Source organism: Arachis hypogaea, chromosome 20, assembly GCF_003086295.3.
Source record: "Arachis hypogaea cultivar Tifrunner chromosome 20, arahy.Tifrunner.gnm2.J5K5, whole genome shotgun sequence".
NCBI classification, from domain to species: domain Eukaryota; kingdom Viridiplantae; phylum Streptophyta; class Magnoliopsida; order Fabales; family Fabaceae; genus Arachis; species Arachis hypogaea.
Genome location: NC_092055.1, coordinates 2,097,412 through 2,112,263, shown reverse-complemented (window position 1 = coordinate 2,112,263; position 14,852 = coordinate 2,097,412). Strand labels below are relative to the sequence as shown.

Genomic DNA, 14,852 nt, shown 5'->3' with positions numbered 1-14,852 from the left:
AAAAAAAGTTGACATTTGTCCTTTTTTTTTTAATTTATAGAATTATTTCTGTGATTCGTACTCATTGTTAACATAAGATAAAATATATAGAAATAGTTACTTTTGTTAATATAAATTTATTTTAGATGGAAGGCACTCATAAAAATTCTTATTTTTCACTTTGATCTTAATGAGAAAGGCATAATGACTGGAAATAATTATAGTGAAAATAGTAGGACTGCGATTCAAAATAAGCAAGGAATATTCGGAATCTATTTCTCATGCTTGTATATTTTATTATTTTTATTGTGCAAGACAAATGTAAATAAATTATCATTTCAAATTTATCACTGTCGCTATTGTTAAGTTGTTAACTACACCAATCAAAAAGGCACATTGATAATATATTTTAACATTTTCGTTTACAATTTTATCCACACAAATTTTTTTCTTTATTTTTTTCATAGTCAAGATATCTCAGAATTCTTCTTCCCTCGACACTGGTTAGTGTCACACGACTTTCCTAGTTTACTAAGCTAGAACGAATTAGATTCGCTTCTTTCGGAAAAAAACAAAAAACATTGCGTCTCAACCATTAGCAATCTGCATCAATTACATAAAATTGAAATTCATATTCCAACCTTTTTCCTTAGCTTTTTGCCGAAAGGCCATATTCTTCATGATGTGTAGGATTTGTACTATCCTACATTCCATCATCGAGATCAACAAGTCTGTGTCACAGAATCTCATATGAAATGTATATATCAAAGTTATTTCTTCAACTTAGATTGTAATTATCCAACTGTACTCTTTTGTCCCAAGGAAGGAGAAAATATGATGGGGGTAAGCTAGTTGATTTCAGAAGGTTATCCTGTGAGTAAATAACACCATAGCCAATTAGCCGTGCTTATTCGACATGCGAAAAACCGCCACCACTTTCAGCACGCGTCCTACAAAAGAAATTGGAAAGTGAAGGCTCAGGAGCCCAAGCTTTTAAACAAAGCTATACATTGGAACTTGGAAGCATTACAAAAAATGGATTGGTAGTAAAATCATGTTAAGAGTTCAATACTTACTTGTGATCAGAAGGATTTGGCATAACCTCATAAACAATAGTTGCAACCACATCCCTTTTTAACTGTACAATAAGAAAGTAATTATTCAGGGTAATGAATGCACACAATTCAGCTAATAGCCCTGAATTTAGAAGTTAAAGTACCTGAGTGGCTTCGCCTTTAAGGCCAATATAGTGGATTTTGCTTGTATCGGCTCCAAAATTGTCAGGAAAGTGCAGCGTAATATTTCCCACACTTTGAAATTTTGAATATCTAATGAAAAGGATTGATATATTAAAATACCAAGAAAGCAAGGACACGTGCTGACAAGCTAATGTAATGGAAGTACAAAAGTGACAAGTGCAACATGATTACCTTGTCTGGTATTCCAATACTCCTTGCATATTCTCAGCCAAATCCCATTCCTTCACGAAATAAAACAGCAGTTTCATACATGTTGTGGAGTTGGATCAATCAATGAATTCCTTGAAATCCTTTTAAAGAACCTATTACCTGAATGGCTTGCATGCTTTGTGCATCTGAAAAGTCAATTCCATCCCGATTGATAAACCTAATTGAATTCAAAGTTTCAGTCGCTTAATCAAGTACTTTACAAAGAGTAGGTATTACATAGAGATGACAAGTCTATTGAATTAGGTCCAAAACTAGACTGCATTACACCTATGTAAAAGCAAGTAATAAGGAAAATGCCAAAATGCATATAGCCATCTATCTACATTTTCGTCTTTCATTTTACAACCTTTCCTCCACAAGCTAGATGTGAGCTTCAGCACACCTAGTCATTTATAACAGTACAACTAAAGGATCTTACAAGTATTTTCTAACATATTTGAATTGTTTTCTTAACATCCAACAGAGAATATAAGCAAGAAATCATACAAGTAGCAACAGATTACAGCTTTAAGCAGGCAAAAGACTCGTGACAATCAAAGTCGGTTGTTGTAAAACTAAAGTTGTGGTGGCTAATACTTATCTATGAACTTAAAACATTATTTTCAGGAATTACTACCAAATTCCACTTGCAAAGGGAAGGCACCTAAATGGAAAAGCTGCTCCAAAACCAAACAACTTACGCTCTCATTTTAGTAGGACTTGTCCCATCAGCTCCGCCTACTATGGATATGCTTTTAATTTTGACATCTGAAGTAAATCTATTTCACAAAGAATCCAAAAAGAAAAGGTTCCATAAGAACTGATAGGATTGAAAAGAAAAGTAAGTACCATTAATGCATTTAGCAGAAAGTTGAACACGGAAACATGCAGAATTTCATGGCTGGAATGCAATGGAAAACCATTACGATGAAAAGAAGTCTCTCCCCAAAAAATTAAATAAATAATCTTGGCCTTTGGCCTTCTAGCAGTCATAAACTGCCAAACAGTACATTTATCAAAATAATAAAATAGAAATGAAAATCTATATGCAATAAACTTCATGAATCTGCAGTATATATATAATAACAGTAAAATAAAAAATATAGTCAATATAGCATATTAAAACATGAGAACTGTCAGTTCAGCATTCACATAACACAAAAGGCTTCACTGTTCAGACAATAGAAACTTACGGAATGAAAACAAGTAACTCAGGATCACCCTCGTTGCTTTCCAAGTGTTCCTGTTGAAAACAAGACGGCCAAAAGGGATATATCATTATAAGTTAAAAGACCAGAATGCAGAAACAGTGAACCTCGAAACTCTCGTATCTAGCAATAGAAATAAAAGTAACATGACACAATGGAAGCGAGATGTTCATTTCATTCAATGTGAAAATAAAAAAGGAGCTAAAGTGGATTGTTGAATGTATTACCCCAGAAGAATTCAGACGCTCCTCCCAAGCTTTAAAAACTGACTTAACACTTCCTGGTCTTGCCTCATTCAAAGCAGATACCTGAAAAATGATTTTATGTTTTTAACAGAATCATTGGAAGAATCAGAGGAATTTTTTACGACTCCCAATTAATAATTGCTTTAAAAGACACACAAACCATGAGACTATATAAGCACACATAAACACACCTAAGCATGATCAAAATGAACAGCAAAACCCAGCTAGGCATTTTGTCAAGCACTAACTGTGCATTACACTTTCAATGTGATTCACTCAGTTATAGTGCATACATATACTCCAAATCCAAACCATGGGTTCAGTAAACTAAAATCCAATATCATCAACAAACTAGATTACCCCAATTGACTCAATTTGATTAAGAATAGGTTCTTGGGAGAAAAGGGGGGGGGGGTTTGTAGAGAGAAAGGACAAACCTTGGAGAGGTCGATGTGCTTGTATAGCGACCAATCGGTGGAACAATCGTGGTCTTCGCAACTGTGATCATGTAAGCACGCCATCGTTCTTCCTATTCGAGTTCAAATAAAGAAATGAATGCAGCAAATTTTGATTCTTTTCTTTTCGATTTGAGTTTAGTTCAGCTAAATTCGCGTACCCATGCGACACACAGAGCCATATCAACCTAAACGACGCCGTATTGTTTCTTTCTTCTTTTTTCCCTCCTAAGTCCTAACAACAAATGAAAACCAAATCACATGATTTTAATTATTTTTTTTATATTTTTTCTTTTTTATTTTTGGTACAATTCTGAGGTGAAAATTGTCTAATATGATTGAGAAAATAAATTATTTAAAAATAAAATGTTAATAGGATTGAGAAAATAAAATTTTGAATATAAATTTTTAAATTTTTTTAAATTAAATAAAATTAAAAAAATAAATAAATTTAATAAGATTTATAAATAACTAATATATAAATAATATAAATAAATTTTTATATTGATTTTGTTAGGCATAATAATAACGTAGTTCTTTTTTAATAATACTTTTTAATTCAAATTGATTTATTTTATACATTCTACATGTTAAATAACTTAAGATATTTTATTTTTTATAATTTTTTTTAATTATTGTATTCTATTTATAATTTTAAAAATAAAAATATAAAAATAATTTTTTAAATTTAATAAAAAAGCGACTAAACAGATACGGTAGTGCCTGTTAAGTCGTTAATAAAATATAATTGTATTTTATTTTGGTCACAAACACTGCCTCCTGTTTAAGTGACATTAATAATATTTAATTTAGTTAAGATTCTAATTTTATAAATTTTATTTATGGCCTAAGATAGGGTGTACATGACCCAGTCTGGCCCGAAGACCCGGTCCGGCCCCGAACACTTTAGGAGTTAATTTGGTGTGATTTCATCGGGTTTAGGATCGGGTAAGTGTCTTAAAAATAGACCCGGTCATTATTTTGGGTCAGGACCGGGCCATAACTCGAGTCACCCGAACTCGGTCTGGTGGCCCGGTCATCATACACAATTAATATTTTGTGTTATTAGTGATAGATGATGGCTATTCTTATGTGAAATTTAAATATTATAAACCTTAATATTTTGTGTTATTAGTCATTATAAGATTATAAGTTAACGTTTTATGTTTAAAATGCATAAGACTTTAGTAGATGCATAATATTGTATTATTTGTATTGATTTAAATATTTGGTGTTATTAGATAATATTAGTATTGATTATGGTTATGCTTTAATTTTAGAAAATGGTTGGTTCTTATTATATTTTTTTAAGTGAATTTTATTATGTGAATTGTGAAATAATGGTTGGAGATTAGGTGATTTTTACATGTTAATTATTGTATTCTATTTATAATTTTAAAAATAAAAATATAAAATAATTTTTTAAACTTAATAAAAAAAGCGACTAAACAGATACGGTAGTGCATGTTAAGTCGTTAATAAAATATAATTGTATTTTATTTTGGTCATAAATACTGCCTCCTATTTAAGTGACATTAATAATATTTAATTTAGTTAAGATTCTAATTTTATAAATTTTATTCATAGCCTAAGAGAATGAGAAATGTTGTTGAAAATATAATAAATAACAAAAAAGTGTAATAAAATATTTCTTGAAAACTCTCATAATTTCAATAGCATAATCCAAATAGTACATATAGTTTTTACTAATTTAAGACTTTGAAATTATTCCTAATAGGAACCATATCTAAATGTAGTTTACAATAGAAAATAGAAATCAATATGAAAAACTCCCTAGCTCCACCAGTAGTAATCACATCACGAAAAATGGTGAATTTATACTAACATTGTTCCTCTTTAATGATAAAGAAAAGTCTAAATTATAATTGATTAAAACCACGTGCCAAATGCATTTTTGGAAGTTGAAGAACTTTTATATTAGAAGATCACAGATAAATTATATTACTACAAATGTATGTATGTGTTGTTTTACCCCTTATTATATTTAGATTAATAGTAGTGGTTGTGGAGATGGCTTAGAATAAACCTTAAAAAATGGATTCAAAATTCAATACTTATTAGCTAGCATGCATAATAATTAAAGAGGAATACTAGGGGCCAGTAACTTTTGTGAGTTGTAGCCATCAAATAGTCATCAATGATGGTTTTAATGGTGTGAGATTGGTGTGAAATTTCATCCAATGGCTCACTTTTTTTTACTGGTTACATGCTGATCAGAATTTAACAAAGTTGCTGGCCCCTAGACTTTTCCATAATTAAAAGCACACCTAGCTAAGCTAGTTATATATCATTTTTTGGTAATTGACACAATTAGCTGAAAATGAATTAATAAGTATATTAGTTAAATGCGATATTGACTTGTGATCCTTTTAGTTATGCATGAGATTGCATTGCATTATTCTTCCACCAGCTTAAGCATCAATTATGCATGACAAATTATTAAAGCATTTGTATGTATAAATGTAAACTTGTCTTCAACTAATAGTAGGATTTAATTAAGAGTAGGGAGAGTAGTAACTGTAAATGCAATTTGTAAAATTGCAACGAATACAACCTAATTATTGATTAAGCAACAGTATTAATATAGTAACGACAACATTCTCTCAATCATCATTGGTTTTGCATACTCTCTAGTTACTACACCTTCAACACTCACGATCAAGATGAACAATGAAGAAGATCTCATTTCCATCAAGAACAATAAAGAAGATTCCGTCAAGAACAACAAGGAGGATTCCATCAACAACTACGATCTAACTGGTCTAAATTTAATTTTTAATAAATTTTGAGACAGCAACAATGCATTGGAAAAATATTCTCGCTTGAAAATGAATAAAGTGAAAAATATTGTGATTTTACTATATTTCTCAAAATTTGATTAAAAAAATATATCATCAAATTACAAGTTACAAAAAGATAAAAATAACGGTAAACTCCAATCAATCAATCCTGGAAAAATCTACAAGTAGAGGAATTCAAAGATAAACTCTAATGTGTATTCTACTAAAAGAAAATGGTTCTCCAAATATCTTTTTAATTTTTTTTAAAAAGTGTTCCCTGGATTTGGCGTGTTCTACTCTCTATTTATTTTTTTTTTCTCAGAGGGAATATTATCTTAGGATGCACTCATATGTAGAGCTACCAAGGAAGCATAAGTGCCACCCTCAATCTTCATCAAAGAATCATGTCTTCCCTTCTCAGCAATCACTCCATTCTTCACTACAGCAATGATATCAGCACCTTTGATTGTTGAAAGCCTATGAGCTACCACCACAGTAGTTCTGTCCACACTCACTCTATCTAGAGCCTCTTGAACCACACGCTCTGATTCAGCATCAAGTGCACTTGTTGCTTCATCGAGCAATAGTATCTTAGGCTGTTTAAGCATGGCTCTTGCAATGGCAATACGCTGCTTCTGTCCACCAGAGAGTTGTGTCCCTCTTTCACCAACAGTAGTGTCATATCCTTTCGGAAGAGAGCTTATAAAATTGTGTGCATTGGCTGCTTCTGCTGCTGCAATGATCTCTTCCTCAGTGGCACATCCTTCTTTGCCATATGCTATGTTGTCACGGATGCTTTCATTGAAGAGAATTGGCTCTTGACCAACCAAACCCATTTGTTGCCTCAACCAGCTTATTCTGAACTTAGTGATGTCCACTTCATCAAGGAGTATCTGTCCGGAATCAGGGTTGTAGAATCTTTCTAAGAGGCTGATCACTGTTGATTTTCCACTTCCACTTTCTCCAACCAATGCAACAGTCTACAAAAAAAGACATATAGTAAGATCTGTTGCTTTTTGGGGCTAACATAATTGATAATTCCCATCATCTATGAACACAAAGTACGATCATTACTATATTAAAATAACAATTTTCAAGAGGCCTTTTATAAATGTAGTACAGCCAAAAGGGCTAGTTAGTAGAATAGTAAAGTAATGATGATGATTACCTTCCCAGCAGGGATGCTTAGACATAAATCTTTGAAAATTTGGATGTCAGGCCTTGTTGGGTAACTAAAGCTGACATTTTGAAGTTCAATGGCACCAACAACATTGTCTAGTGTCATTCCCTCATTGCTGCTGGAGTCAATCATTGGTTTGCTATCAAGGATTTCAAATATTGAAGCTGCGGAATCCTTGGCCTTATTTGTGTCTGGTGCCAAGGCACTAGTCTGGGAAACGCCGATTGCTGTCATTGTGAGGCAAAAGAAAACCTGCACATGGAATCTTAAAATAAGAACCACATCAAAAGAAGAAAGTGAATCATTCAAAAGGTGTTTTGAGTGATGGTAGGTACCCTGAAAACCTCTGAAAATGTTGCTTCCCCATGCTGCACAAGAACAGATCCTATGTAGAAACAAAAGGCATTTGTGCAGTATAGAGCAACAAATGAGAAACCAAATCCTGCTCCGCTAACAAGCCCCAACCTTACACCTTGTTTTTCTGGTCCTATACACTTCTTCCTATACATATCCATCACCTTTGGTTCTGCACAAAACGATGCAACGGTTCTAATGCTACCAACAGCATCATTTGCCACTTGACTTGCCTCTTCATACATCAACTGTACCACGCAATAACAGAATCTTATCATGTTGTGTACGAAACATGGTGACATTAGTGGAAAATTAACAAAATCTGGAAAGTAGGCTAACCTTGGCATCAGCACTGAACCCTCTTAGAAATTTCATCTGAAGGAATCCTTGGATGAGAACACATGGTGACACAGCCAGGACTACAAAAGCTAGAATCCAATTAGCAGTGAAAGCTATAACTAGGCCTGCTATGATTGTGGATATGTTTTGCACAATGAGGGCCAATGTGTCACCGACAAGACTCCTCACTGTTGAAGCATCAGTAGATAGCCTTGCGCCGATTGCACCACTGAAAGTTGATTCATTTCTTTTTGTTAAATGATTAAATCAATAAAAATGAATTAAATTAACACATGATGATTAATATTTCCATGTTTTCATATTTCCTTCTTGTAAGTGAAATATTGGTATGCTGCTGCCATACCTTGCGTTTTCAGGATGATCAAACCAACTGATTTCTTGGTGCACAACCTTCTGGAATGTCAACGAGCGAATCCTTTCAATGAGTTTTCCACCAGCAATCCCAAAGAAGTAATTCTGCACTGGTATAGCCATGAGAGTGAGCAAACCCAAACCAACATACAAAAGTGACCAGAACCTAGAATCCTTCCTTAGCTGATGTGGAGGCTCAAAGAACATTTTGATGGCTGATGAAAGCAATAGGCCAAATATGGGGAATATAACTCCATGCACTGCTGCAGCGATGCCTCCAAGCAGTAACACAGGAAGTTCAGGCTTGTTCAAATAGGCCAAACGTTTCATTGAAACGCTTTTGCGCTTCTTATCACTTCGTTCACCAGTTTCAACGTCGCCATCACCTATTTCTTGTACTGAACTTTGTGAAGTTAAAGGGGCAACAATGTTATTTGAATGAGAACGCCTGCTCCCTGATGAACCTCGGCTTAATGATCTCAAATTCGATGGTTTGTGGAAGGAAGCTCTATCTAAATCTGCTTCAAAAATTCTGCTATCTTCATCCTCATTTTTTTGTCCTTCTTGTAAGCGAATAAGCTGAGAATAAGGACCCTCAGGGTCCTTGATTAACTCATCATGAGACCCTACAAAAAAGGAAACATGCAAAAAATGATAAACATAGCTTGAACATGCTGCAAGAATGAAAATTTAACATGATAATGATACAACATAACACGTTTCAAACTAGTTTTGTCTTAGGAAAAAGAAACCATGTGTATTACCTTGTTCTACGATTTTCCCCTGTTGAACCACTGCAATAGTGTCAGCATTCCTAATAGTTGTTAAACGATGTGCAACAACTACGGTAGTCCTATTTGACATGGCTTTCTCTAAGGCTTCTTGAACAACACGTTCAGATTCAGCATCCAATGCACTTGTGGCTTCATCCAAAAGCAGAATTTTAGGATTCTTCAAAATTGCCCTTGCTATGGCAATTCTTTGCTTTTGGCCACCAGAAAGTTGCGTGCCATGCTCCCCTGCCATTGTGTCAATTCCCTGAAAACATAACAATAAACTTTCATTTACCATGACCAAACATAAAAAAAAGGCAATGAAATTTGAATACTGACATACCTGCGGCAACTTGTCAATGAATTTTTTGGCATTGGCAAGTGTTATTGCTGTCATTATTTCCTCGTCAGTTGCACCTTCTTTTCCATAAGCAATGTTGTCTTTGATACTAGCTGTAAAAAGAGTAGGTTCTTGACTAACCAAACCAATTTGTTCTCTTATCCATCTAAGTTGGAAATCCTTTAAGTTGACCCCATCTATGAGTACTTCTCCAGCATCAGGATCATAGAATCTTTCCAATAAGCTTATCACAGTTGATTTGCCACTGCCACTTTGACCAACCAAAGCAGCAGTTGTGCCATTTGGAACACATAATGAGAATCCAGCAAAGATCTGCACATCTGGCCTAGCAGGATATCTGAAGTAAACATCTTTGAGTTCAATATCTCCCTTAATGTCTTCCAAGACAACACCGTTTGTGTCATATGCATCAATTTTTGGTTTCCTTTCTATTGTCTCAAACATCTTAAATGCTGCTGCTCTGCCTGCTGCAAATGCATTTACGCAAGGAGATGTCTGACCAAGTGACCTGTAAATGTAATAGAAGTTAATCTACCCGCACACATGAGACACATTAATTTGCTAAATTATCTTTTTTTTTTCAATCTAACAATTATTGTTAGACAGAGGAATCGGAGTAACAAATAAAATTAATGCCCAAACAATCTTATGCCAGTGCTAGTAATTTAATTCAATTGCAGTTATCAACTTACATTCCACCGGTCATAAGAGCAATGATTACATTGATTACTGTTCCACCATTGTATCCCCTCTCGATGATGAGCTTGGAACCATACCACATGGCAAGCCCATAGGTGCTGAAGATAATGAACAGAAGTGCTCCAAGTCCTATACCTGATGCCATTCCTTGTTGAACCATTGTAGTATATGCGACTTTTAACTTAATATTGTACTTTTCTATTGCTTTCTTCTCCCCAGTAAAAGATGCAACCTGCTCAGATATAAGTCAATTAAAATCTAAAACAAACTAATTTAATGTTCCTATATAGGGTGTTCCATGTTTTTCAGTGTCTTACAGTTCTAATGGCTCCAACTGTTTGTTCAACAACATTCCCTGCTTCTGCATACGCAATCTGTCCTCGGCTAGCCATTTTAGCCATCATCATGGCCATAGTTCCACCAGCAACCACCACACATGGTATACATGCAAGAAGAACTACAGCGAGCCTCCATCCTTTTATGAAGGCAATCACAAAGCCACCAACAAAGGTTGAACCAAGTTGAATAAACTTCCCAACCTGTCATCATCAAGTTCAATTTCTAAGATCATGATAGCCTATAAAGAACAAATAATGATACGAGATGCAGATACGATACAAATACCGAAGCTGTGATATAACAAATATAGAGATGATAAGATATGATACACCATTAGTAAAATAAATGACATAAAATACAAATTCTTGAGTGAAAGAAAGAATAATACCCTCATTATTAAAGATAAATATCAGTTAAGGTATAAACACAATAAAATATACTTATTTGGCTGATTAATTGTTAAAGCTTTTTTACTTATTTAGATACAACCAACGTATCTTAGAGTATTTATGAAGGTACAACAAAGAAGGGAATCATGTTGGTGTGTTCATTATTACCTTTTCTCCCATGGCATCTTGAATGAGAATAGTGTCGCCAGACATTCTACCAATGACCTCTCCGGTTGTTGTTTCAGTGTCAAAGAAGGCAATGTCTTGCTTCAATATAGTTTTCAAGTACAAACCACGGATCCTAGCTGCTTGTCTTTCTCCTGTCACCATCCAACAAGATACCTCTGCAACATTTTTGTTCTCTCACAAAGTTAATCTCATATATCAGAATGCTTACATAATCATATTCAAATTAAAGAAGCATGGAAGAGAAGATTATTGTTATCTTACGAAGAAACGATGTAATTCCAGACCAAATAGCCAGGTAAACAAACAGTATTGCAACCTGCAACAACACATTCAATGATATTATATAAATAAATGCAATGCATGGTACGTTATTAATACACCAATCAAATTTGATGCACCATGAAAATGCTTATACGATATTCTCCTCCATTCTAAACCCTTTAGATTTTCTTCTTACTCTACAAAACTTAATTCATCAGTACACATAAGGCTTCTCTTTATGTTTTCATATTAAATTAAGAACAGGTGATATGTTTGCTGATTTTGTTTCTATTAACTACGCGCAAGAATCAAAACTAACGCAAGGAACACAGGAACCCTATCGCACCAAAACTTGAAGTAATGCAAAAGACCAACAAAAAAATCGTTTGTGAATGATGAAACTTCAAAGTTGAAACCCCACTCTTCCTTTTTTTTTGTCTTTTCCTTTCTCTTTTCCTTTTCCAAATTCCAAACATCCCATCTCATTATAGTTTTCTCACAAGCCAAACGCTCTTAGTTAACGACCACACACACTCCCGATTCCCGAGAGAATTCATTACACCTCTTCATTACTCGCAGCAATGGCAGCAACCTCCACGGAATCCACCGCCGGTGCTCTGCCGGAGCTAACCAACCGAACTACATTTCTAGGTCTGAAGCTGTACGTGTTAGTGCTGGTTTTCTTGGCGATCGTGGTGGCATTGTTGATCGTGATTTATGTATGCTTCGGCGTAGCAGCAGAAGCTCGAAGAAGGGGAAATTGCGAGTGAAGCACAGCTCAGGCGCGATTCCACTGGTTTCAAAGGAGATTGTGGAGGTTAATGCATTGAATCTCGCGGATCATCTCAAAATGGAAGAAGAGAAGAAGAAGAAGAAGAAGACACGGTCGTTGATGTTGATTCTAATCGGAAGCAAAAACAGAAGCAGCAGAAGAAAGAGAACAAAAAAAAAATGAAGATACCTAATAACGAGCTGAGGAAGGAGCGAAGCATATATGAAGAGAGAAAAAGCGTACCTTTGAAACTTCCTTGACGATATGAGATGGATCACCGGAACCGAAAGTGTTGATAAGCTTGCCGAAGATAAGAGTCATTAGAGGCTGAGACATGCCATTGCCGATTGCAGAGAGTGTTCCAACAATCATCAATATAACGTCGAGGCGATCCGCGAAAGAGAAAAGCTTGTAGAATGGAACCTTCTGGTTCGCTTTGTTCTTCTTCCGTCTTCGTCCTCCATCGCCGTTCGGTGTTGCAGAAGAAGACGATGCTTCTTCAGTTTTCATGGTTGCTATGCCAAATAAGAAACAACAAATTATGGGAGAATAATATGAGGGACGTAACGTAGTAACAAAAAATATATATTAGTCACTTAGAGAAAAAGATAATTAATGATGATAGTGATGCGTACTAGTTAATTAGGGTTTAACCTTTAAATTTTAAATATTCGAAAGATTTTAATGATGATAGTGATTTTTTTAAAAAAATTTTAAAAATATAAATTATACTTCTTTCTTTTTTTTTTATCAAAAGATAGGAGACTTGAACTCACAACCTCTTAATTGAGTATGGGAGACTATGCTATTTGAGCTATAAATTATACTTCTTAAAAATATATTTTTTGAATTTTTAATATTTTTATTTTTATAATTAAAATTTTATTAAACACACTAAAAATTAAAAAAAAATTTATTTTTTTCCTAACTTTAATACTCCCAAACATGATGAATTGATGATCGTAATTAAAGGAGTCAAATGGATGGGAATGTTGCAAGGCACATAATCCTTGCTTTTGTTTAACGCTGTTTTATAGAGAGTAGTGTGGGGAACAAACAAGTTTGAGATTATTTGAAAAATAGAAATTAAATATATTAAAATTAAAATTTGAATAATCATTATATCATTATTTTCCTAGCTTATCGGTACATGCCGTATCTTCAAGAGTCGGATTTTGTTAGTGCATGCTGTCATATACATTTTTGATTTCTTTACTTTGTGATTAAGCTTCTAGAACTTATTATCTTTTTTTGTCGGGTTCTAGAATGTTACTTTATGGCAAGTGTTAACAAATGATTAAGATGGATTCGAAAAATAAAATAGATATATTTTTATTATGATTTGAAATTTGAAATTATTTTTAACTTAATTTTAATTTTATTTAAATTATTGTTATTTACATGTTATCAAATTAAATTTATTTTTTAATTTTATTCAATTCAAATGGTTGTAAATTAATTTGATCGGTTTAGATTTTATATTTTTGTTCAAATATATATATATATATATATATATATATATATATATATATATATATATATATTTTAAGTTAAGAATGAAATTTGAATTTGAAACTTTTAAATAAAAATAGATAGACTATGTCATTTAAATTATAGTTCGTTAATGGATTATTTTTGCTTGTTCTCATGCAATATAGAGTTATTTTTTAATCTAATCTATCTATTTATAAAAGCTGGTACCAACTTTCTTTATAATGAGTTTAAGCCATCTTTTCTTTGCTAATGATGCCATACTAGCAATTTTAATAATTTGGCAAAAGATAAAAATCAACCAATCACCATTTAATAAAATCTTTTAAAAAAATTAAAACAAAAAATTCTTATATATTATTATTCAATTAAAACATCAAATGCTAATTAAATGCAATAAATATATATTAAAAATGTCATAAAAATAATAATTATAAAAAAATTTAGTTACAAATATTTAAATTCTACAACATATTCAAATTCTACAATTTATACATATTAAGACTTCTACTATTCTTTATTTCTTAATCCCTAGTACCAATTGTCAAAAATTTCGTAAATTTAAGATATTTTTATATATTTTTCATTCTCATTCATTCATTTTTTTTAATTATTTACAAATTAAAAAAATGCATGAAAAAACAAAGTGTAGTAATTAATGCAAATCGAAAAATAAAAAAAACAAAGATTCAATTTTATATAACTCTAATATAAATAACTTATGTATTTTTTCAAAATAAATAAATTCAAAATCTTAAAATAATATGTTTTTTAAAATATTTTTAATATAACATTTATTAAAATACACTATATAATATAAATAATATATTTCTTTATGCATTGCACGGGTCTCACTCTAATTTATATACACCAGAGTACCTCAGGAGTACTTAAGGAATCTAACCATTTATATACACCAGATAGCTCAGGAGTATCCAAGTCCAAGCAAGCACCTTTTTATCACATTTCTCATTTTCCCATTATTAGACACAGTAAAAAAATGTTTTGTTCTTAGTTTTTTGATAATGTATTTGTTATATATATTTGGTTGTTTGTTTGTTCTATATTATTTTTTAAAAAAAAAACTCTTGGTTTCTTACTTCTATTGGTCAGCATATATAGTAACATCGATTACCCTAGTATTGGAGACAAAGTGTAGCATGAAAAAGAGATTGTCTCCAAATACAAAGTGTAACA

The 14,852-nt window shown here is 32.7% G+C and overlaps 2 protein-coding genes across 3 annotated transcripts; both read right to left on the bottom strand.

Moving 5' to 3' along the window:
* Nucleotides 1-591: 591 nt before the first annotated feature.
* LOC112784607 (uncharacterized) lies at nt 592-3,589 on the bottom strand. 2 transcript variants are annotated; one of them, XM_025827876.3, is made up of 9 exons: nt 3,318-3,589; nt 2,863-2,943; nt 2,621-2,670; nt 2,129-2,206; nt 1,548-1,605; nt 1,410-1,459; nt 1,199-1,307; nt 1,056-1,117; nt 592-929 (listed from the first exon to the last, which is right to left on the bottom strand). In XM_025827876.3, the coding sequence occupies exons 1-9, from the start codon at nt 3,399-3,401 to the stop codon at nt 887-889; spliced, it is 615 nt and encodes a 204-aa protein (XP_025683661.1). In that variant the 5' UTR covers nt 3,402-3,589; the 3' UTR covers nt 592-886. The 2 variants fall into 2 exon arrangements, with proteins under 2 accessions (XP_025683661.1, XP_025683662.1); XM_025827877.3 differs by lacking the exon at nt 2,129-2,206 and having other exon boundaries at nt 3,318-3,540.
* A 2,602-nt stretch (nt 3,590-6,191) lies between these two features.
* On the bottom strand, nt 6,192-12,727 carry LOC112785010 (ABC transporter B family member 9-like). The gene is made up of 12 exons (XM_025828412.3): nt 12,408-12,727; nt 11,393-11,447; nt 11,111-11,286; nt 10,532-10,753; nt 10,208-10,446; nt 9,498-10,023; nt 9,146-9,419; nt 8,374-9,007; nt 8,010-8,238; nt 7,652-7,918; nt 7,305-7,568; nt 6,192-7,116 (listed from the first exon to the last, which is right to left on the bottom strand). Exons 1-12 carry the CDS (start codon nt 12,672-12,674, stop codon nt 6,472-6,474), a joined length of 3,798 nt encoding a protein of 1,265 aa, XP_025684197.1. The 5' UTR covers nt 12,675-12,727; the 3' UTR covers nt 6,192-6,471.
* Between the last annotated feature and the right edge of the window lie 2,125 nt (nt 12,728-14,852).